This window comes from Paroedura picta, chromosome 1 (assembly GCF_049243985.1).
Source record: "Paroedura picta isolate Pp20150507F chromosome 1, Ppicta_v3.0, whole genome shotgun sequence".
In the NCBI taxonomy this organism is placed as follows: domain Eukaryota; kingdom Metazoa; phylum Chordata; class Lepidosauria; order Squamata; family Gekkonidae; genus Paroedura; species Paroedura picta.
Window position 1 is genome coordinate 143,181,815 of NC_135369.1, and position 23,190 is coordinate 143,205,004.

General features: G+C 40.5%; 1 protein-coding gene across 50 annotated transcripts in view; it reads right to left on the reverse strand.

The window, feature by feature from the left end:
• Positions 1 to 23,190, reverse strand: part of RIMS1 (regulating synaptic membrane exocytosis 1) — a 354,394-nt gene that overhangs the window by 75,440 nt on the left and 255,764 nt on the right. For 20 of the 50 annotated variants that reach the window (XR_013226078.1, XM_077306856.1, XM_077306846.1 and 17 more), the window contains 3 exons: positions 16,888 to 17,070; positions 15,577 to 15,689; positions 11,017 to 11,046 (listed from right to left, as the gene is read on the reverse strand). Coding sequence is in view for 48 of the 50 variants with exons in the window: in XM_077306856.1 (XP_077162971.1) it covers positions 11,017 to 11,046; positions 15,577 to 15,689; positions 16,888 to 17,070 (326 nt within the window). In the remaining 2 variants the exon portion in view is untranslated. Of the gene's footprint in view, positions 1 to 2,532; positions 2,683 to 11,016; positions 11,047 to 15,576; positions 15,690 to 16,887; positions 17,071 to 23,190 lie in introns of those variants that run through there. The other 30 variants (XM_077307108.1, XM_077307242.1, XM_077307233.1 and 27 more) reach the window with 4 other exon arrangements.

Consider the following 23,190-nt stretch of genomic DNA (forward strand, 5'->3'; position numbering starts at 1 on the left):
GGACCCCTCTTGATATCAGAGAGGTTGACAATATCCCTTATGGGGTCTCCTATCTGTCGGACAGCCAATTTGAGCAGCCACAACAGATAGGGATCCGGATGGCAAGGAGTCACCCTCACCAACCCCAGAAACTTATCCACTTCAGTTAAACAGAGCCATCTGAAGCCATCAAACATCACCTCCCATGATGGCCACGGAGCTTCCAGTTCATGTTCTGTATCAATCACAGCAGAAAAGTTCTGGCAGAGCAACAAGACTTTATCTGTAAAAAAGCTCGCCGATGCCTCACAGCTCAAGTCCAGTTTACTTCTATTTTGGCGCCCTTCCTCGGGGGCGGTAAGAGATTGAACTACCCTAAATAATTGTGCTGGGTGAGAGCTAGCTGACGTGATTTTGGTGGTAAACAAAATCCCAATTTGCCACTTATATCACTATCTCATACACCTTCATAAGCCTGCGGTAGGATGATCTTGCTGCTTTGTCATGGGTTTTCCATCATACTCGCTCTAGCCATCTCACTTCCCTCTTCCTCTCATGAAGCACCTGGGTTTACCATGGATTACCAAGGGTGGAGAGGTGGACAAGGAGTGATCTCATAAATAGCAGCTGTTAGGCAGGACCTCCAGTCCTCCATCAAAGCTTCCAATGAGTCGCCAGGGAATAGGGTCCCGTAGAGCAGGGGTAGTCAACCTGTGGTCCTCCAGATGTTCATGGATTACAATTTCCATGAGCCCCTGCCAGAGTTTGCTGGCAGAGGCTCATGGGAATTGTAGTACATGAACATCTGGAGGACCACAGGTTGACTACCCCTGCCGTAGAGCATTCAGGAATCATTCAAATGCCATAAGTCTCCATGGGCAGACTATAATATGTCTGTCACCCTCAGCTGGGCCTTCAGGGCATGGTGTTCTGACCATGGGACAAGATTACTCGCCATCAGATCCACCTCTACCCCACACCACAGACAAAGTCAAGAGTATGAACAGCCTGATGGATGGGACAACTTGTGAGAACCCCAGTGTCACCATGGCCAACACCAGGTACGAGCCAAGTCCCAGGGAGAGCGAATCTGTGTGGATGTTGAAGTCACTTCAATGCCCAGGCAGCCGCCTCCAGCAGGTCTGACAGGGCAACTGGTGGTGCAGTAGGTGAACAGTATACCAACCAGATGGGCAAGTTCTCAACCGAATCCCATCCTAGGCCGACACATTCCACCCCTGGGACCAATGGTGCAGGGACAGCCCTGTAGGAGTAAGCCTCCTGGACGATTGCCACCCCTCTCCCCTACCACGGAGCCAAAACTGATAAAAGACCGACAGCCCATGTAGGGCCAGATCTTTCTGGGTGACAGTTTAGCCCTCCTGCACCTAGGTTTCAGGCACACATGCCAGGTCTACCTAGTGCCTTGCAAGATAGTCCTGCAAGGTCGAGGATTTGTTGTTAATAGACCTGGTATTACAAAGCATCAGTGTCAGCTCCACCCTAGCCCTCTCTCCCACAGATCTGGGGATGGGATGGAGATTTGAAGTGATGAGATGGAGATCTGGGGATGGGACAGAGATCTTGCTTTTATTTGATGTTTTCTGGTGTCTGAATACACTGTTCTGTATTGTGTAAACCTCCTTGAGTCCCAGTGAGAAAACTAGGTTATAAATATATTTTTAATATATATTTTAAAACAAAGGTGTTTTGTCCCTTATCATTCTGACACCATAAATAACATCTAAAGAAGAATGACTCCTGGAATGACCAGTCTTATAGATAAAGAAGGATCTTCCATACATTCAGAGAACCCAAACCAAATATGGACAAGATTAAAACTGAAAGATGGCGGCACTAATTCTTGAGACTGGGGGAGGAGGGGAACAGTGCTTCCTTTAGTTTTAAACCAGGTCAGTACTATTCTGTTTCTATGAAGCATACACAAATTGGCTACAATTATTATTTTAAGAAAGGTAATAGAACAACTTTGCACGCATGAAATGGAGAACTGGACAAAGTCTTCATTCCCAAATTCAGGGTTGAGGAAGGAAATCCATGCACAACTGGGGGTAAAAGAGTGTCTGCACTTTTAACTCATCATATATTAAGATTAATGGAGGCCTTCTGCGGCTAATTACAGGAGGTTATACTTGCCAGCCCATTACCTGTTCTTCAGAGTATTTGAGGTCAGTGCTTAATCTACTCTGTCTTTCACAAATATGAATTTTGACTTAATATCAAGACACCCTGGTTGACTGTCAATGCACTGAGAGAATGCTATCTTGTCCATGAAGTCTGGGGTCCAGTATAGTTCTTCCTTAGTTTTCAAGTAGCCTCAGCATTTACAGATTTGGATTGACACCTGTGGCTTTTTGCATGGTATCCATTCCAGTCACAATCTTATGGTGGTGACCTCCTCAACTCCAATCAGTAGAAGACAAGATCATTACAGATAGGAATGCAGAGCACTGAAAAACAGGTCTCTCTAAAGGCAAAGAGATACACCTGTAAATTTCAAAGACTTTGAACTGTGTCTTTGAAAGTTTATACCTTAAAGGATTATTTGTCTGGCTCCAGATCCGGATGGTATTTCCAGTTCTCCTGAGAGCAGAGAATATACTTCTGAAGTGAGTGGCCTTGATTGAAGTTAGACATAGATCTGCGCAGGTGAATTGTAGGCTAAGTCATACAAGCCACTGTACTCATGTTGTCTGCCTGAAGCAGAACAGTCTCCCTGGAGGAGGTGAGTAAATGATTAGGCAGTCAGTCATATTGCTTGAAGGCTACTAATATAAAGAAATTGGGCAGGAAGGAACCATTTTACCTATACAGGATTGTTGAGTGGTTCCTGACCATTCATACCGGCATTAGTAACTAAGACATATCTGCCTACTTGAGCCACTGGCATTGATCAAATGTTCTCACCAAATCAAGGACCTTTTTACTTTCTAATTGTGTCCTGATAAATGGTCAGTATATTCATCCATGGCCCAAGGTGGTGTTGAGACACAGAATAAACCTGATACATAAGATCATGGATCTCAGGAGACTGCAATATTCTGATAAAATAGTCAACCAGACTTTGTGATGAGTGACCTAGCACCTCCTGTTGGTAAGCAAGAGCATTCTGTGAACAATTAAATCTATATCGCAACTTGTGCACAGATAGAAAATGAGGGTTGTAAATATAAAAAGATTACACTCGGAATGAATTTGTTTTGTTGTTTTCTGTCCATGATTAGTTATGTTCATCTTTTTTTCTGAACCAGACTAGTACAAGATGCTAGTACAAGATGCTGAATGTCTGGCATCTGTCCCACATTCTATGAATATAGCATCTTCGAAGGACCACTTCTGTAGACTGTTTGAAAGGCAGAGACCATGAAACACTGCCTAGATGCCACACTAATAAGAACTTGTGAAGATGGTATATATAGGACCCATTTTCTCTGAAGAACTGTTGCAACTCCCCCCCCCCCCCCCATACACACAGTGGCTTGTAGTGACTATACATGAGTTCTACTTCTGGTCACTGCCCCACTTAGGCTGACATTGAGGCTTGTAACAGTATTGGTAGCTAGTTACAAAGGAGCCAGTGGCTGATGTATGTGACTCAGTGTGTGAGAGAGAGTGTGTGTGTGTGTGTGAGAGAGAGAGTTTATTTTTGTGCTTATTAAGAGGACAACTTTTCTAAAGATTCCCTAAACAGCTCCCATCAAAGTCCCTTCTTCACTGCTATACCTATTGAGGACCATGGTGTGAAGACAACAGAAAACAAGCAAGTATAAGATATATGGTTTTGTGTGCTGAAGCCTCTCTCTCTCTCTCTCTCTCTCCCCCCCCCCCCATTTTCCCCAGCTCAGACCATTGGTACAATGTTGGAAGGCAGCAGGTCAATGGCTATAGAACAATGGCAGCTCCTGAGAGACTGATCACTAATCCAAGATGAAAGCCAGTTAGATGAGTAACCGCTTGTCTTATAGCCAGTCTCTGGAAGTGTATACTAGCAGCCCAAAGGAGATCCTAGCCAAATTTTCACAAAGATGAAGTTAAAATGAGAAAATAAAAATATGATATTGTAGTAAATATGTAAACAGCTGCATTCAATTAATTAAACACTGGAATTGAAAATGTCTGGATACTGTATATAGTTCTTGTAATATTTCTTTCAATATAAGTAATACAAATAAAATGAGATATTGGGAGAAAAAAAAAGAAGTGGTAAAACACTGATCTGTGAACATAATCCATATATTCTGGAGCAAAGCTGAAAATAATGTAGAGAATCTTAATTTGCCTTGGACTAGATAGAAGCATGGATTAAAATCCAAATTAATAAAACACATTAGTATAATAAACAATCCTAAAAAGTAACTTTGGTGCCTGATTCGTATGTAAGGTTGCCATATCCCTGCGAGAGGTGGAACATCTCCCACCCCAGTAGGCTGGCACTCCAACAGGGGAAAGAAATCGTTTTTAAAACAGGGTTGTTGTTGTTGTTAGTTGCAAAGTCATGTCCGACCCATCGTGACCCCATGGACCATGATCCTCCAGGCCTTCCTGTCCTCTACCATTCCCCGGAGTCCATTTAAGTTTGCACCTACTGCTTCAGTGACTCCATCCAGCCACCTCATCCTCTGTCATCCCCTTCTTCTTTTGCCCTCAATCGGTCCCAGATTAGGGTCTTCTTCAGGGAGTCCTTCCTTCTCATGAGGTGGCCAAAGTATTTGAGTTTCATCTTCAGGATCTGGCCTTTTAAGAACCAGGCAGGGCTGATCTCCTCTAGGACTGACCGGTTTGTTCGCCTTCCAGTCCAAGGGACTCTCAAGGGGTTAGACAGTGTTATATACCCAAAAGTGACATCAGTCATTTCTGGAAATTCATCTATTCCTATATGGCAGGTATTCTCAACCAGGGTTTCATGAAACCCTGGGATTTCTTGACAACCCTGGAAGGGCTTCCTGGATGGGTGGGAGTTAATTAATTCTAATATATTTTTTACATTTGTTAAGCATTGATACGGTGATATGACCATATATGGTCAAGTTGAACCCCCCCCCAAAAAAAAATGTGAATGATGGGCCTGGAGGGGGTAAGATGTGGAGTTGAGAAAGGCACAATGTCACTTGGGGGGTTTCTCAGAAACATTATGCTGTCAGTGATGAAATCCCCCATGTCCCCACTCCTCTGGCCATCTACTGGTTTCTCTAATAATACTGCCTTCCAAATTTTCTCTAGTTATCTGGAAGAGAAGGAAAAGCAGTTCAATTTTAAGCACTGCAAACCCAGGGATAACATTATGTCAGTAGCATAGATGGTCAGTAGCATAGATTAAACTTGCTATTTACTTTGATGGGTAAACCCATACCCTGCATTCCAGTACCTTGCCTAATGTCAGTAGCATAGATGGCCTCATACTACTTGTTCAAGTCACCAGCCTACCGCTACTATCTTTACTTCCAGTCACTTGTGTTTACGCGCACAGGGGAAGTACATTAAGATGCCACTGAAAACCTCCTTGTTACTGCATCCTCAGCCCTATCTTCTCGACTATGTACATTAATTTGCAGTATCCATCACACCCCCAGTGTAGGTCTTGAGGTAACTGGAAAGGTTCTTGCATTCATACATTATATCCACATTTTGTTTAAAAGGTCCTGCAGTGAACTTAGGGTGGGCACAATTCAGTTCATCTCTTACTATTTTTTTTCTCTGTACAGCTTATAACTGAGAGTAAACTGACTGAAAAAGCTGTGGGAAGCATTTGAGATTCTTTTACTTCACTATGGAAAAGAAGTATCTTCTTTGTATCCGCATTTAATTTCTTTTTCTATAGTTATTGTTGTTAGGTGCAAAGTCACGTCCGACCCATCGCGACCCCATGGACAATGATCCTCCAGGCCTTCCTGTCCTCTACCATTACTCAAAGTCCATTTAAGTTCACACCGACTGCTTCAGTGACTCCATCCAGCCACCTCATTCTCTGTCGTCCCCTTCTTCTTTTGCCCTCAATCGCTCCCAGCTATAGTATCTCCATGTATATCATGCCTGCACTGCTCAGCCTGCACTGCTCATTCATAAAGCTAGGTACACTGTGCATTGTGGCCTTCTAGGTTCCTGATAATCAGAATTTTGCAATCCTAACTGGACAGTATAGGGAAGCAAACGTTCAATTACTGCAGATCACTGTAACTAGTGAACTGCATTCAGATGGCTTGTGTGTGAGAAGTTGTGTGATCTTGCACCATCATTTGAAAGGCGACTGGAAAAATTATTACTTCATCCACATCTTTCATGAATACATTAGAAAAAGACACTCTCACATCTTTATATCCTTTTCAATAACACTATCAGCAACCATTAGGTACATACCAGAACTAGACTGTTCTAGTCTACTACTGTTCTGACAGCAAGAATTAATGACTGCAACCATGCTGGTGGGGAAGGGGTGGTGTTAACCCTTTCCTTCATGCCATTTCAGTGATTCCCATCCTTTCCACAAGTTAGTATTTGCCTTTGTAGGAAGAAAAATACTGGTACAAAATGAACATCCCCTTTGGGGAAAGAAAGCCATTTCAGTGGGTTGACTGAAGTCACAAAAGCCAGCTTTGGGCACAATCCCTTCTGCTGCTATCTGCTAGCATCTAATTAAGCCTTGAGTAACATTCATTTTAAAGGCTTTTTTTTAAGCTGCACTCCTAACTTGAACACTAAGTTTAAAAATGCTACTGATTAAAAAACAGCCTATGAACTCAACAAACAATTAACAGTGCAAAAATGCTGCAGCAAAACACTAAATAGTCACTTCTAGAAGTGATGAATTTGATGTGACTCAATTTCTCACATACATACAAAATAGGATTTGTCCCACACACAAACACAAACTAGGGTTTGTCCTGTAGATGCAATTGTAATAGCCCTATATTTCTGTTTGAATTGTTCTAGCTTTTTCTGTGGCAAAAACGAGGATGAGAGTATCTCTGTTTCCATAACACTGAGCATGCTAGGAAGATGGCAGCGGCCCAAACTTTTCTCAACATGCTGTTTTCTTCTGCGCAACCTCCCTATTATTGTTACCTGCAGCTTCTAATACAGGGAAAGCTGTACTGCTGTAAAAACTGCTGTTTTCTGCCTTTATCAAGGCCAAATCTTATGAATCTTCTCATAAGAAGACAACATATTTGTCTTATGACCAAAGGAAATTAATTTGAAATGGTAAACATGTCAAGTTAGTGATTTAGATCATATAAGCATTGAGGTTTTATTTGCCAAAACACAATGAAGTGTTTGAAATGAAGATGCAGATGTAGATAATCAGCAGTGGGTTTTTTTTAAGCTGTGAAAGTGCGAAAAGTTTTAGATCACAAGTCATTTGAGAAAAGGTTTAACTTTTTAAGTTTAAAATTTCAGAGGAGAGAATGGACAACAACTTACCTTCCCGGGCAGAGAAAATGATAGAATAAGGGCAACTGCATAGAAATAGGTTTAGCTTGTACAAGCTATTATAAAAGGATGTAGAACATTTAGGAGGGGATTTGACAAAGGTAACATCATTCTACATGCCTTTTTTGGTAGTTAGCTAGTATAACTTAACCCTATTTCTACTTAATTATCCTTATTCAGTAATTTTCTGTACCAGGAAAGCTAAGTTGCTGCCCTCTTCATTTACACATATTCATGCCCACAAGCTAAAAGCCAAATGCAGACCCCTTACAGTACAATCTTATGCAGCATCATTGCAAATTTAAATCAATGGACTTAGACTGTAGTCACTCTGCATAGGATTGCATTGTGAGTGTGGGAACTTGTGCAGGACTTCTTATGGGCCATGGGTGGATATTTTGCCTTAATTTTAATTTTTCTGCATACCTACAGAGCTCATAGCCAAATCTAGTCAGCATAAGTAAATAATATGTGCCCTGAATGAACTTGATTAGTTATTTTTAATAATCAGAGGAACAATCAACCATTTTGAAATGTCACCTGAAGATGTCACACCATCCGAATTTTTCCCATAATTGCTTATTTAATTATGGCACTCAGTAGTTCCTTTGAAATAGTTGAGGTACTGGACTAGATAGACCACCAATGGGTGTGCTTTGTCTACCAATAATATTCTTTTTCTTCACTTTTGAAAAGTTATTCATTCAGACTTTTAGAAATTTTATTAATAACCACCCTGTAAAATCCAGGAGACCCTGTTGCAGTATATCTCTTTTGCTTTCCTGTGAAGGAAAACACACAAATAATCACTTATTTATCCTCATATGTTCACTCATACAAGAAATGAGGTCACATAGCAAGGTGAATACTAATTTTTTCTACATGTTCTGTTAATTGTGGTGCAATACAATAGTGAGTGAAAAAGGTTGGCATAACAGAAGGCAGGATGTACCAGAATTCTCTTTCCCTCTTTCTCTTTTATAGGCAACTAGCAAGAAAGCCCATTGCAACCAGGAATGCAATGGGCGCTAGGACCCAGGGGACACCAGGAGGTGTTTTTTTTTCTGCTGCGTGGAGCTGTGAAAGGCTCCTACAGGGTTTTTTTGTTTTCTGCTGCTTGGAGCTGGGAAAGGCTCCTACAGGGTTTTGTTTTCTGCTGCTTGGATCTGCGAAAGGCTCCTTCCGGGGTTTTTTTTCTGCTGCTTGGATCTGTGAAAGGCTCCTGCAGGGTTTTTTTTTTCTGCTAGCTCTCGTGGGCGTGCCGGCTTGGAGCTCCTACAGGGAGCTGCTGCTTGGAGCTGGGAAAGGCTCCTTCAGGGTTTTGTTTTCTGCTGCTTGGATCTGCGAAAGGCTCCTACAGGGTTTTTTGTTCTGCTGCTTGGATCTGTGAAAGGCTCCTGCAGGGTTTTTTTTTTCTGCTAGCTCTCGTGGGCGTGCCGGCTTGGAGCTCCTACAGGGGTTTTTTTCCTGCTGCTTGGAGCTGGGAAAGGCTCCTTCAGGGTTTTGTTTTCTGCTGCTTGGATCTGCGAAAGGCTCCTACAGGGTTTTTTTTTCTGCTGCTTGGAGCTGTGAAAGGCTCCTGCAGGGTTTTTTTTTTCTGCTAGCTCTCGTGGGCGTGCCGGCTTGGAGCTCCTACAGGGGTTTTTTTTCCTGCTGCTTGGAGCTGGGAAAGGCTCCTTCAGGGTTTTGTTTTCTGCTGCTTGGATCTGCGAAAGGCTCCTACAGGGTTTTTTTTTCTGCTGCTTGGAGCTGTGAAAGGCTCCTTCCGGGGTTTTTTTTCTGCTGCTTGGAGCTGTGAAAGGCTCCTGCAGGGTTTTTTTTTTCTGCTAGCTCTCGTCGGCGCGGCGGCTTGGAGCTCCTACAGGGGTTTTTTTTTCTGCTGCCTCTCGTCGCGCTAGCGGCGAAAGGCTCCTCCGGGGGTGTTTTTTTTTTTTCTGCTGCCTCTCGTCGGCGCGGCGGCTTGGAGCTCCTACAGGGGTTTTTTTTTCTGCTGCCTCTCGTCGGCGCGGCGGCTTGGAGCTCCTACAGGGGTTTTTTTTTCTGCTGCCTCTCGTCGCGCTAGCGGCGAAAGGCTCCTCCGGGGGTGTTTTTTTTTTTTCTGCAGCTTCTCGGCGGCTGGAGTCTTGTGTTGTGTTTGCGGCGGGGGCTTCCTTGGGGCCGGCCTGACGCGGTGAGAGACGCTTCGCGCCTCTCACCACGTCAGGCCGGGAGCAACTGCGAGCCGCGCTGAGCGCGGCTCGCAGTTGCTGGGGCTGGGAATCGGAGGGACCAATCGGCAGGCGCTTCGCGCCTGCCGTTTGGTCCCTCCGGTTGTCTGTCATGAGGAAGGGTCCAATCCGGACCCTTCCTCATCCCGGACACATCCCGCCCCAGAACCCCTTACTGTTTTATTTAGTCCGTGGCGCCCGCGGCGCCACGGGCGGTGTACAGATGATGACTAAGGATAGAGTGGAATTTCAGAATGGGAGGTTTTTTGAAACAGACTTCCACAAGTCATTACAAACTAATACTCCCACCCCGTTTCCCCTATGGTTTGTAATAATCCAGTACCACCCTTCTTATCTGCTACTTTCCATTGTTTTCCATATTTCCTACATGCTCACTACTGTGTGCGGAGAACATCAGACAGTGTTTCTTCTGTGCTGTTTGTACATTCATGATGCAAACAGTGGAAAGTGTAGGCTTTAAATTTCCCTTTGACCTAAAGTATATTTTCCATTCTATCATGAAGAGTATGAACATGTTCAGTAATCTCTACCTCAGATAACTGAAAATGTAGGAAGAATGTTACTGTGTATCTTGTGGCACAACCCTAAGCAAAGTTACACATTTCCTATGCCACTGATTTCAAAGGATTTGGAAAGATGTATGTAACCCTGTTTCAGATTGCATGGATGGTTGTCATTTTCTTTTTTCCCCTCCTCTTCTCCCCTCTTCCCCTCTTGGTAATTTGGCAAGTTTGAGAGACAGAGAAGGCAAACTAGCAAACAAGATCCTGGTGATTGTGGGAGATCCATTTGAAGACTAGTTCTGCACTTTGAAGAATTAGTGGACAAAACTGGAGATTTTAATGAGAATTTTCCAAAAATGCCCACATCAAATTCAGAGAGTTTGGTTATACTCAGCTCTAGCAATGACTACTCACTATGAACATACCTTTTATTTGTCACATTTTAATTGTGAATTTAAGAAATTTAAGATGGTATCCATAGTTGAGTTGTATGCTTTGGACATTTTTCAGAGGAATCACAAAAGTCAGGACTTTATTGTTATGTATATAACCTGGATTATTAGGCATCTACCAATAATGACATATTCTCATGATCTGAAAGATTATACTACTACAGGATATAATATCAGATGACAACCAAGCATGTAAATAATATGAGATTAATTTCATTAATCAATTTTATATTAAAACAATTTTCCCAACAAAAAACACAAAAATGATGTTTAGGTACCTATGAAATAACCTCTTCTATGGATTTACATTCTTGATTGAATGTAATCAAATGGGTTGACATGAAATTAGTGCAGAATAAAGGTAAAAATAACATGACGAGTGTTAGTAAAATTGACATGAATATTTACCTTTTGATGATGTGCTATAATTCTCTTGTTCTTCAATGAATAAAATGCACGGAATGATGGGAACAAAAGAAAGATATCAGCAAATTTAAAGTTAGACAAAAAAAGGTGTTATACATGAGAATGACAAACACTATAGGCTCTGTCATGCATAAATCAATGTGGGGAAACTTATATGACAAAACCATGAAAAACTATAAGATCTGATATCACAATCCAATAAAGATTTAAGAGCATTCAGCGCCATTGAAACCAATGCTTTTTATTGCACTTAACTCCATGTTGGATTATAGCTGAAAGTTTTGCAGAATTTAATGTTGAAAATGAAAAAGGTCTTTCTAAAGCTTTGTTCCTAATTGCCATTATGAGTAGTTAAGAAAGCAAGTAGTTTCATTAGAAGGAAAAGGATTATTCATGTGTAAATGCTCACATCTGTCATCGTTTAAGAGTTTCACAATACAATGAGAACAAAGAGTCTGAGAAGCCTAAAATGTATATTGAAACATCTTTTTACCCATTCCAAATTAACACTTTCATACTGACCTTATACTAGCATTTTATCACATGCCATCAAACCAGAAACCTCTTGCCAGTTCAGTCTTGCATCAGTAAACTGAACTCATGTAAGCACAAAGTCATACTCAAGATGGGTAATTCATTTATATGCATATATTAAGAAGTTGTCAGAGGACACTATATAATTCACACTGCTAACTTTCACTTAGCTTTGATAATTGTTTTCCCCAACACATGGCAATTAAAATACTTTATAACAATCTTACTAAATACCTTTTCTTTTGAAAAGCCACATCCACTTCATAAAATACACTGTTTAGCTTGATCCAGATGTCTTTTATACTGTACTCCCTAGCAAAAACTAGCATTGTTTTAAGGAAATATCTAAGAAAAGATTTCAAGAGACATTTAAATTAAAAACACTATGCGAATACAGAAGAATCCATTCCAGTACATGAGGTGTCTCTGTCTGAAATTGTAGAATACTCTATTTAAATCATTCATAATCCAGTGTCAAAAACTGTAGATTCAAAATCTGCACAATCAAGTACTGCGCACCTCCCTTTCTAGACACTGAAACAGGCTACCAGGCTCAAGTACTTTTTCAAGTATAAATGTGTTCAACAGCTTCGGTCTGGTATATTAACATCTCCACAAGTTCAATGGCTATTTTCCATAGCAATGTTTCAGTGCTTGTTGTGTATAAGAACACTGGTGTTTGTGGGAGGAAATCAATCAAGCACTTTTTCTAAGTACCCTCCATTCATATAAATGAGAGTTCTGTGTGCTGACCTTAGATAGTTTAGTTAAGTCATTTCTTTTGTCAAATAATGGGGACTTCATAGGAAAAAAGAAACATTATACATCATATATTACCATCAACATAGCCACTCACACTGGCCTAAACATTTTTTAAAAACACTCAGGGGTTGCACTCTGTGCACAGTTACAAGCAAAAGTTTAGTTCCAAGGTGCACAACACGTTGCAATATAGGACCCTTATAGACTCTCAAGCATTTCTGCTTCACTTACTGCATATTCAGGTAAAGTGTACAGCAGAAGAAATAATGCAGTGTCTTTTCTCCATCTATCCACATGCAATAAAGAAGTAAAATTCAGAGTTAAGCCATTCATTCTCAGAGGTAGTCTAAATATTGAAACGTTTTTATATTTGCATAAAATGAACTAGGCAACTACACAGAAAACAGCAATGTCCTCAAACATTCTTCATTGGTTGGCCATATGCCTTCGACAAAAGATTTATTATATTCCCAAAGAAAACAGAGTTGTGCTGTCTATAATACTTCTGTTTGGATTGCAATCAGTTTTACTTGTTTTTTAAAACAGCAATATTCCAAATAATATGTTAATACAATGGTCCTAAAGTGTTCCATGCATGAGGTTTACATGAAGAACTCTCCAATATGATCCTATATCATCATTATGGCAGAAATAAAGAGTTTGAAGAACAGCGGTAAGTCCCCCCAAGAACATCCCTAGTTTCAAACACTAATACCAGCTAATACTACTGGAATTAGCAGGATTTATATTCCAAATGGTGCATCCAGCATTCCTTTTTCCTCAATGCAAGGAGGCATTCTACCTGTAAAAGAGAGCTGAATTGTGCGACACACATCTTCTGCCAGGAGAATAATCCCCATATTTCACTATCACGACCCCTCTTCCTTAGTAATAACACTCAGTGCAATTCATTAATGTTATTTTTCCTAGCTTATAGCAGTAAATTTTTGGCTCTTACTTGCAACCATTATTGTGAACTATTTTATTCATCTTCACAAGTCCAGGAAAATTATGTTTCAGACAGTCCTCTCAATTCCTTGAATTTCATGCAATAAAAGCATTGTATCCCACAAAATTCATCTGCAGTTATATAAATGATAATGTTCTTTGTTGGGTATCTAACTAATGGATGGTAAATAATGAAAACGCTACAGTTGTAACCATTGTAACAAAAGAAGTTTGACATTTTGTTCCACCATCACCTATTTCTGAATGAAACACAGCATATTAGGAATGGAAGTAATTTTGAAGTTGAAATCTAGTACATTCAGTAAAACTCTCTCACTGACTTCAACACAAAATAGCCCTTAAACTAAGGCTATACATTTTGTTGTTGTTGCTGGAACCACATACATGTATTTGATACAGTGAAATTGGTCAAATATTTGATGACCTTTCAACCCCAGGATAAAAGATCCTGGGAAAACTATTCCTTGCCTGGATTGAACAAATGTTAACTATCTGAACAATTCTGTATAGTTCCACTGAGATAAACAGAAACACTTTGCTAAATGGAAATCCCAAGGCTCAGCTATGAAGGAATCTTATCAGTGTTTCTCAAGTCACATCTACCATGCAGAACAATTTGATGGCTGCCAGATCTATAATCCTATTAGAATAGTGCTGGATTGTCAATAACAACTAACAACAGATCTGGCCAAACATATCAAAACAATGTCCAGTCATTCCATATAAGAAGTATAATAGCAATACTTTCATAGTTTAACAAATGACTCAGTATGTTTATCTAGTGGACATAAAGAACAATTAGGACATACGCAAGATGGATATATGAATCTAACCTCAGACGCCACCAGATAGCTCAAGAGGAAATGGAACATCATTTCACCAAAGTATTTGATAAGTACTTAAAGAAAGCAACTAGAAAACTTTCACCCAGATACATTATTCAAAATTTGTACCAAAATGAATGTAAGTGCATTTAATATCTGTAGTTGTAAGAACATTTTCATGGCTTTACAGTATTCTTGTTTGTATTGCTACATAAATACAATCAATCTATTTTTTGCCTTGCAGTATGAAAAGGGCTGATCACAGATTACAAAATCTTGTTAGTATAATTTGAATTGAAATATTATAAAATATTTTTCAAAACATAAGTAATACTATGAAAGATTCTCTATGGCTAAGAAAAAAATCCATATTTTTTCTTTCTAGGTCACCAAAGAAATTGTATAGGAATACACAGAATGGTTTTTAATGCTCAGCCTGCACATTCTGGGGTAACGTCGATTTAATCTGCAAAATTTATTAAATTAATGAAACATTAACTAATGGCAATATAAACAATGAGTAAATATAGAGTGCATCAAAAGCACTTGCACCAAGTGGAAAATATTCAGCTGAAAATAAACATATCAGAGGGAACCTTGTGACTGGTCTTCCTTGAATTCATACAGTCAATATAACAATTCACAAAATTCAAATCTATGATATCTACATATTGGCAAAGAATGAGCATTTCAACAAGTAAACAAGCAGTTCAACAAGTAAACATTAATTTCAAGATGAATATACAGCATTTTGGTTTTCAGTTCTTTTTTAAGTCATATAATTAAAATGAATTTTAAAATGAAGATATTTGTGGATTTGATTCACTTTGGAAAAGTGTAAGGTAGATAATGTTTTCCCCAGACAATTCAGTAATTTAACTAGTGTAAATACAATGAAAAGCTTGTTTGATAAAATACCAGTTGTCACTGTCTCACGCTTTCTCTGAAAAGTCCTGGATTTGCTAAGATTTACAACAGTCAATTGATTATCTTTCCTTGTTTAGAACATGAATTTCCTCTACTGCCAACCCATTTTGTACTTGATCTTTGACATGCTCAGAAGGGGATTGATCAGTACTGTTCACATTTCTATCTGCAAGTTACTTACAATTAGTTATTTCCAGCTAACACAACAGAATTAAATGTAGTATAAATAAACAAAAATGGGTTTCCTGAAATATGTGTAAACTGACCTTTTCCTGGAATCCTGAATAAATATGATCATACGACACATAGCATCCATTTTAAAGGTACATATATAGCCAAAATATGAAATATAATAATAATTTTAAAAACCTATAATCAATTGCACATCACTATAGTTTACAGTCTGTTTCTATATAACCAGGCTGCTTTGTCAGAAGAAACTGAAAGAGCACCAAACAGTCTGTTAACTGAGACAGAGACATTTTAGAAAGGAAGAATGGGAAACTATAAAGGTGTGATTTGATACCTTGCTCTGTACTGCCACTCCTGACAGGAACTTGTGGAAGCTGCCTCCCCTTACGACTGCTGAAGGGCGTGTCTGCTGAAGAGGACTGCATGGGACTTCCTGGTTGATGCATTCTGCAGGCAGAATTAAGATTGAATCTAATGATGTAACAGACATCTGATCCAGGCACCGCTGAGAAATGCTTTGATTAAAACATGTGTAAAAAGAAAGAGAAGTGTCTTGCTTTGTACATATGGCCATACATTTTTAATATCTTGTCCATTCAGGCGGTCTTAACTTTGGTATGTTTAAAGTGTGTACAACTCAGAAGTCATGTTTTAGTGGGATCCCCCCCCCCCCCCGGATAAGCAACTAGGCTGGAGGGAAAAGCCACTCAATCAATCACTGATCAGTAGTAAGTGAAATAATCAACACCAGTCTAAATTTGGATTAATTCTTTTTTCCTTGAATGCCTTCAACTTTCAAAAAACTATGGTTAACAGTGGTTTGAAACAATCAAGCATAGTATACAAAAACAGGTAAGTATAGCGATTTTATAGAACTAGAGAGAAATATGACTGCTAAGTCTAGAGTTAGGGAAAGTTCACATATCACTAGTCACTAGCAGTGAAATAAATGTGAACAGGAATGTAGGATTGTCTCTTCTCTGTGCATACCCATCACTCTCCTTTTAGGTTTTCTTTTGACATCATGGAAATGGGGAATTAAGTGGATCTTGTTCTTCCAAAAATAGGCTAACAGGTTGCATCTGATGTCTCCTGACTGATGTGAAGTAGAAAAGCATCATAGAAGCAGTTTTAATCAAAACAACCACTTGCTTCTTGTAAAATGCCAGTGGGGAATGTTCTTTGGAGTCACTCCTAGTGTACCATTTATTACTTTATATGAGATCCACACAACAAGAAATCCAGCATTTTTAGAGATTTATGTTTCTGTGTTTAGTGTGAGGAAAATGCATGATGTAAACACACACCCTTTGTTATGCTAACAAACCTTTGTGCTGCATAGAGCATATATTTTTAAATGGAATATTCTGAAAGCTTTCATATGAATGCATAAACACAACAAAACAATGAGAGACAAAACATGGGCAGATTTTTACTAATGCGATAAGTTCCTTCATATGATTTTAACAATCCAGATAGTGGTAATAGAGGATATGAGAAAACTGTGGGTATTATGGGGAAAAAAACAGATTGTGCTGGAGTGCCAGAATGAATGAATGCACTGCATGTACTCTGGAAAGTACACCACCACATTAACATCTGGGAGGCGGAAAACAAAATGCTGTGCTGTACACTTAATAGCAACCTTGTCAGAAGAGGAGAAGGTGGCGCCGACCCTCCAGGAACTAGGTGATGTACAGAACATAATGGTCTGACACTAGAATGCTCACTCGACCTTGAGCGAGTGTGATGTTTTCCCCTAATGATTGGCTGATCATTGATTCTTGGGGTAGGAAGTCCCCTTCTAGAAACACATGGCAGTAGAACCCTAAAACATTAGGGCCAAAAACAAACAAAAAAATTGGTTCAGTCATTAACTGTATAAAAACTCTTTGCCCACACACATACACTCACAGACACACACCATTGCCTTTGTTCTATACAACTATATCCAAAAGTAATATTTTTCATATTCAGCAATATTATCTTCATGATCCAGTTAATAATTTCACAGAAAGTTCATCACAGACTATATAGAAATATGTTTATATTTACAAAATCAATAAAATAACAAGACAGAACTGTAAGTAGACAATGATAGATTTCTTTCCAGTTAAAACATGTATTACATCCATTGCGCATTTCAAAAATCATTTTGTTAAGAGAGCTGATCAGAAGAAGAAGAAGAAAAAAGAAACTCCAGTATGATACTTTGGAAATCACTGAAAACTATTTTACTGCAACATAGTTTTAGGATGTAAACTTCCTTTATTATTTTGAGGTATTTTCTTTTGAACTTTTGTTTCAGAGGTCTTAAAATCCATGGGCCAGAAACCTACAGTGGATCATGGAGGCTTATCTGTTGAGTTGTGAATAGGGTTGGGTGATTTGGCACCCGAAGCGGCTGTTCGTGCCTGAAGCAGCCAGCGCTGCAGCATGGGGGGGGGAGGGGAGGCACAGGCGCCCAACCCTAGTTGTGAACCCCTACAGAGCTGTATTTTTGGCTGCTTTTTGTAAGGATCTGCTACTACTGAATATGGGTGTCACATCTCCTGTCTCCCTGCAGGCTCTCTGCAAAGGGGAAAGGGATGGTGATGTGATCAAGTCAGCGGAAGGGGGAAGCCATAGCTCTAAATTTTGGCTTCTTTCCCACATAGGTATACATCCAGCTTGGTGTAGTGATTAAGAGTGATTAAGAGCTTCTAATCTGGTGAGCTGGGTTTGATTCTCCACTCCTCTACATGCAGCCAGCTGGGTGACCTTGGGCTCCTCACCTGACAGTCCTGTTCTCACAAAGCAGTAATTTCAGGGCTCTCTCAGCCTCACCTACCTAAAAGAGTGTCTGCTGTGGAGAGAGGAAGGGAAGTTGATTGTAAGGCACTTTGAGTCAGGCAGCGAAAATTGGGCTATAAAAACCAACTCTTCTGTTGCTGCTGCTTCTGGTTTATAGCTTGTGTTTCTGTTCCCCATCTCTCTTGATTTGTCTTACGTGACCCTGGAGTTAACGTTGGTGAGATCAAATTCCAGGTCCCCCTCTCCCTCTTAGTTTTGATAAGTTTTAAATGGAAACCTCCAACTGTTCACTAAGGCAAATCAGTTTTATCTGTCAGTAGTTATCATGGGATGTTATTTAGCTCCATGACATGAAAAGCTTTAACTGACCATTTCCTTAGGACAGGACATTGTTTCCTGCCCAGCTGGCAACCTTACTTTCTGGAGGCATGTGATTTCTTGTCTCATGCTTGGAGCACAATGGGGCTCAAGTTTGGAGAGGCTGAGGACCAATGCACGTAGTAGAATTTCCAAAGCCCAAGTTGATCAAAACGGTGAAGCCATAAATCCTTGTAAGCCCATATACGTCAATGGACTTGGAAGGATGACCTCTATTTAGAATTGATCTTGAAATATCTTTCTTTGAACTTACTATAATGCTGAAGTCCCACAAATCTAACTTCCCCATCACATCTTTAAAAGTAAAGACTGCTCCTCTGAAATGACACTGCTTTATCAACTTAATTCCTGTTCAGGTTGAGTTTGTCTTGTACCAATGAAGGGTGAAACAGACAATCACTTACTGCAAATTTGCCAAAATACTTTCCTTGGTTGCTTCAACAGCTAGTTGTAGACATCTCTACCCACACAGACCCATTATGCAAGGCGGCAGCCATGCCAGGCCGCCACCGTTGCGCCAGGGAAAAAAGCTCCTCTGTCCCCCAATTACACATGGGGTAGAGCATCCCAGGTGCACACTGGCTGCCCCAGTGCAACACCCCCACACATGCAATGCAGAGGTGGAAGCACCGGGTGCGCTTGGAAGCGGCACCAGCAACGGGAGTTGATCAGGAGCATGGGTCCCCTGCTGCACAATGGTGGGGAGCAGCATGCTGCTCTCTCACCATGGTGAGGGCAGGGGGACACCCTGGCTGTCTCTTTGGCTCCACGGAGCTTGCAGGGGTGTGCGGTGTCCCTGCAGGGACATTGTAGGTTGGGGTAGAGCCGAGCCGAAAGGCCCGATGCTGTCGATTACATATGGTGCCAGCCTGCCCCAGCTCCCGCCAGTGCCCGCAGTATCACAAGGACTGCGTAAGTTCCCGCGTTCCCATAATGTAGGCTTTCCATGGGCCTGGGGTGGGAATGCCCTGACACCGCCAAAGTAGGATTTCCGGCCTGTGCATAATTGGTCACTAAGAGCAAGAATTATTGTTTCAGTAACTGGGGAGCAGTATACATGGTGATACTCAGCTCACTAGCCAAGCTTACAGATGAGCCTACTTACAGGTTCTACATACAGTTAAAACAACTATATGGTTGTTAAGTGGCAACCATACAGAAAGTTGTTTTCATGCACAGACACGTTCAGTATTAGTTGCCATATACCATCAGGGACAAAATAACTGTTGCTTAAAAAACCCCGCAAACACCTCTGAAAGAACAATATTTGAAAGGTACAGAATTTTCCAGTACAATACAACTGTGATTGCAGAACCTGTCCAAACAGAATATAGCCACACTACAACTAATAGATTACAAATGTATGGCTGTTAGCCAACTCCTTTAAATAGCTGTATTATATTAAAGCTATAAAAATGCAATAAATAAATCTGTGGCAATTAATCTATAACAGAACATAAGAAGCTGCCTTATACTGAATCAGACCATTGCTCCATCAAAGTCAGTACTATTCACTCCAACTGGCTGTGGCTCTCCAGAATCTCAGAGATCTTTATAGCACCTACTACCAGATCCTATATTGTATACTGCCAGAGATGCTGGGGACCTTCAACATGCCAAGGAGATGTTCTACCACTGAGCCATGGGCCCTCTGTTAAAGAATATGTACATGAAAATACTGAGACTGCACAGATGTATTTTCACTCACATACTATATTTTCAAATGGGTAGCCGTGTTAGTCTGAAGTAGCACAATAAAATCAGAGTCCAGTAGCACCTTTAAGACCAACAAAGATTTATTCAAGCACTCGAAAGCTCACACCCTGAAAAAAATCTTTGTTGGTCTTAAAGGTACTATTGGACCTTTTATTATACTTTATTTTGGAATCGACTACTGAACACAAATGTATGCATATGGCATATTATAAAGTTTAATAAGGCATGCAATAAAATTATAGCAAAATTATAGCAAAAATAAATGGATATTTCCTTATACGTTCTACACAAATATCATTAAATTTCTTTATATTTTCTGTAGTAACACTTTGCCAACAATAGGGGGCTCAGCATTCTTGGTAAAGCTGTAGCCAGTTGTAAAACCTAAATCAGGGGTAGTCAAACTGCCCTACAGATGTCCATGGACTACAATTTCCATGTGCTCTGGAGGGCATCTGGAGGGCCACAGTTTGACTGCCCCTGACCTAAATAATCATTTGATGATTTTGACAGTGATGACAAAACTATTATGTGAGACGTGACAGGTAATATAGCTGTTGATCACAGGGGTACCGTTTTAAAGTAATTTGAAGGGTTGGTTATATTGTATGATTTTTTCTGACAGTATTTTGTATATCACAAACATTTAAACATGTAAACGGTCCTGTTTTAAAGTCCCTATATACTCAGTTTAAACATGGTGACATATAAAACTGGAAACCTCTAATCCAGAAATAGAACTGGGAAAGTCTCATCTACCAAACTGTTCCCTAACAAAAAATAAATAATTAAATAACGAAATCCCTTCAAGATCAGCGGATGACAAACCTATTGATTAGAGCTTGCTAAGCTTAACATTTCAGCATGTTAAATGTTACCTACATTTAAACAAAACAAGACAGACAATTATTATTATTATTATTATTTATTTGATTTGTATGACCGCCGCTCTCGGAAACCGGCTCGCGGCGGTTCACAATATTTTAATACAAATACAATATATTAACCATTAAAAATTCCCCATTAAAACCCCATTAAAACCCCATTAAAACAATGACTATGACTATGACTATGACTATGACTATGACTATGACTATGACTATGACTATACTGCCCTGGTATACTGAAGGTTGTCTTGTTACTATGCAACGATTTATTTACAAGAATCATATACATTAAAAAATTTAAAAAGCTAAAAGACCACAGTCCAAAGCAGTGTTAAGGGCATGTTAGTCTTCTAAAATAAAAGCACAGCTGAGACTTACCGATGGTCTCAGAGGCTCACTAATGGTGCATGTTGCGGGAACACAGCATGCACGGTGTCAAGGGCAATACAGGACCCCTGGTGCCTATACAACCAACCATGTACGTGGGTCCCACGCTCTTTGCCTGGATGCCGCAGGAGCAGCTCCCCTCCGACCCACCCTATATTGATGTGTACACAACCTTGTTTTGAGTTTGAGGTGGTTGTTTCACGGTCAATAATCTGTCACAGCTGCGAGTTTTCATGGGACGGAGGCTAGTGGCAGAGAGTTTGGTGTGCTATTGGAATCCCTGGGGTTTGGGGTCTCCCTAAGAGGTACCAGGGCTGACCCTGCTGGGTGGCCATGAGCTCATTTGCCAGGTGGCCTGGGGACAGACAAAGGAGGTTGGTGCCTGTTGGCTCCTCTGCATAGGTCGCTTCTCTTAGTGGTGGACTTCAGGAGGCAAGGGGATCTGCTCTCCAGGCTGGGAATAGTGTTGGGTACCCAGGGTGCTTTTGGACTCTGGAGGGTGTTGATGCTAGGTCAGGCTCCCTCTCCCATGCTGTGCCAAGTAGGGTTGGGTGCTTCAGTATCCAAAGCGGTTGCTCGTGCCTGAAGCAGCCAGTGCTGCATTGCGGAGGGGAGGGAGGGAAGGTGTGGGCATCGATGTGCCGGTAGGTGCACATGCCCGCGCCTCCCCCCCCCCGCAACATGGCCCTAGCTGCTTCAGGCGCAAGCAGCCACTTCGGACGCGTAAGCACTCAACCCTAGTGCCAATCTTCCCATGGGAAAGTATAAAGCTGTGGCCTTGTTTATGCCCAACATTGGTGTGTCGCGTCTTATTCCAGCACATAATGCCCTCCTGCAAGTCAATATGATTTACCCATGCTTCACTCTAAATGCACATATCATTAAACATATGCAATATGCACATTTGGTAAATTGAGGTGGCCTAGGAAGATCCTAACCATAGAGTCTAGTACTGATGTTACACACAGCTGTCGTCCCCTCCTCAAGTCTATTTTTATGTATTTGCTAAGGCAAATCAAGGGGCATCATGATCATCTATATCTTGACAAACTTCTTTATATGTTCCATTAAAATATAAAATTAAATCTTAATACACTAGTATCAATACATTTATAGTAGTAAATTATTTAAATATAGGGGAAAGTACCAAATCAGTTTATTTGACACAGTTTAATAGATTCACATAATAAATATAGTGACCAATGAGGTAGTGAAACTGTAAACAGGAGATGAGGAATTCAATACAAGATGCAGCATGATTAATAATAAAGGTATTGCAGTTCATATTTATCAATGTAATGTATACATTCTAGTCCTTCTTACTCTTGGATTCTTTATCTACTGCACACTGTATATGAAGTAGCTGTTTGCTTTAGTGACAGCTATCAACTGCTCCTTCTACAGCTGTTAATATCTTCCTAGGAGGAAAAAGAACACTTTCTGGTTCAATTTGTCCCCATCTGATCTGTGTTGCCTGTGGCTATATTGATAAGCATCACAGTGCCTGGCAGCTCTAGATCTGGCAGAGTCTGGCAGCTCTAGATCTACTGTAACCCAAAGCTCTCTTTTCCTATAAACTTTACATTTGAATCCACCAAATTCCTCTGCTCTGTCCTGTAATATAGTCTTTCAGCAATCCTGTTCCTCAAGTGGCTATCATTGAATAAATATCTAGAACCTGCCCACACTTGCACTCAAAATTATATTTGTATATACTTCAGAGTATGTTAATATATATTGCGTGTGAAAAAAGAAAGTAAGGGAACCTGTAAAGGGAACTAGATCAG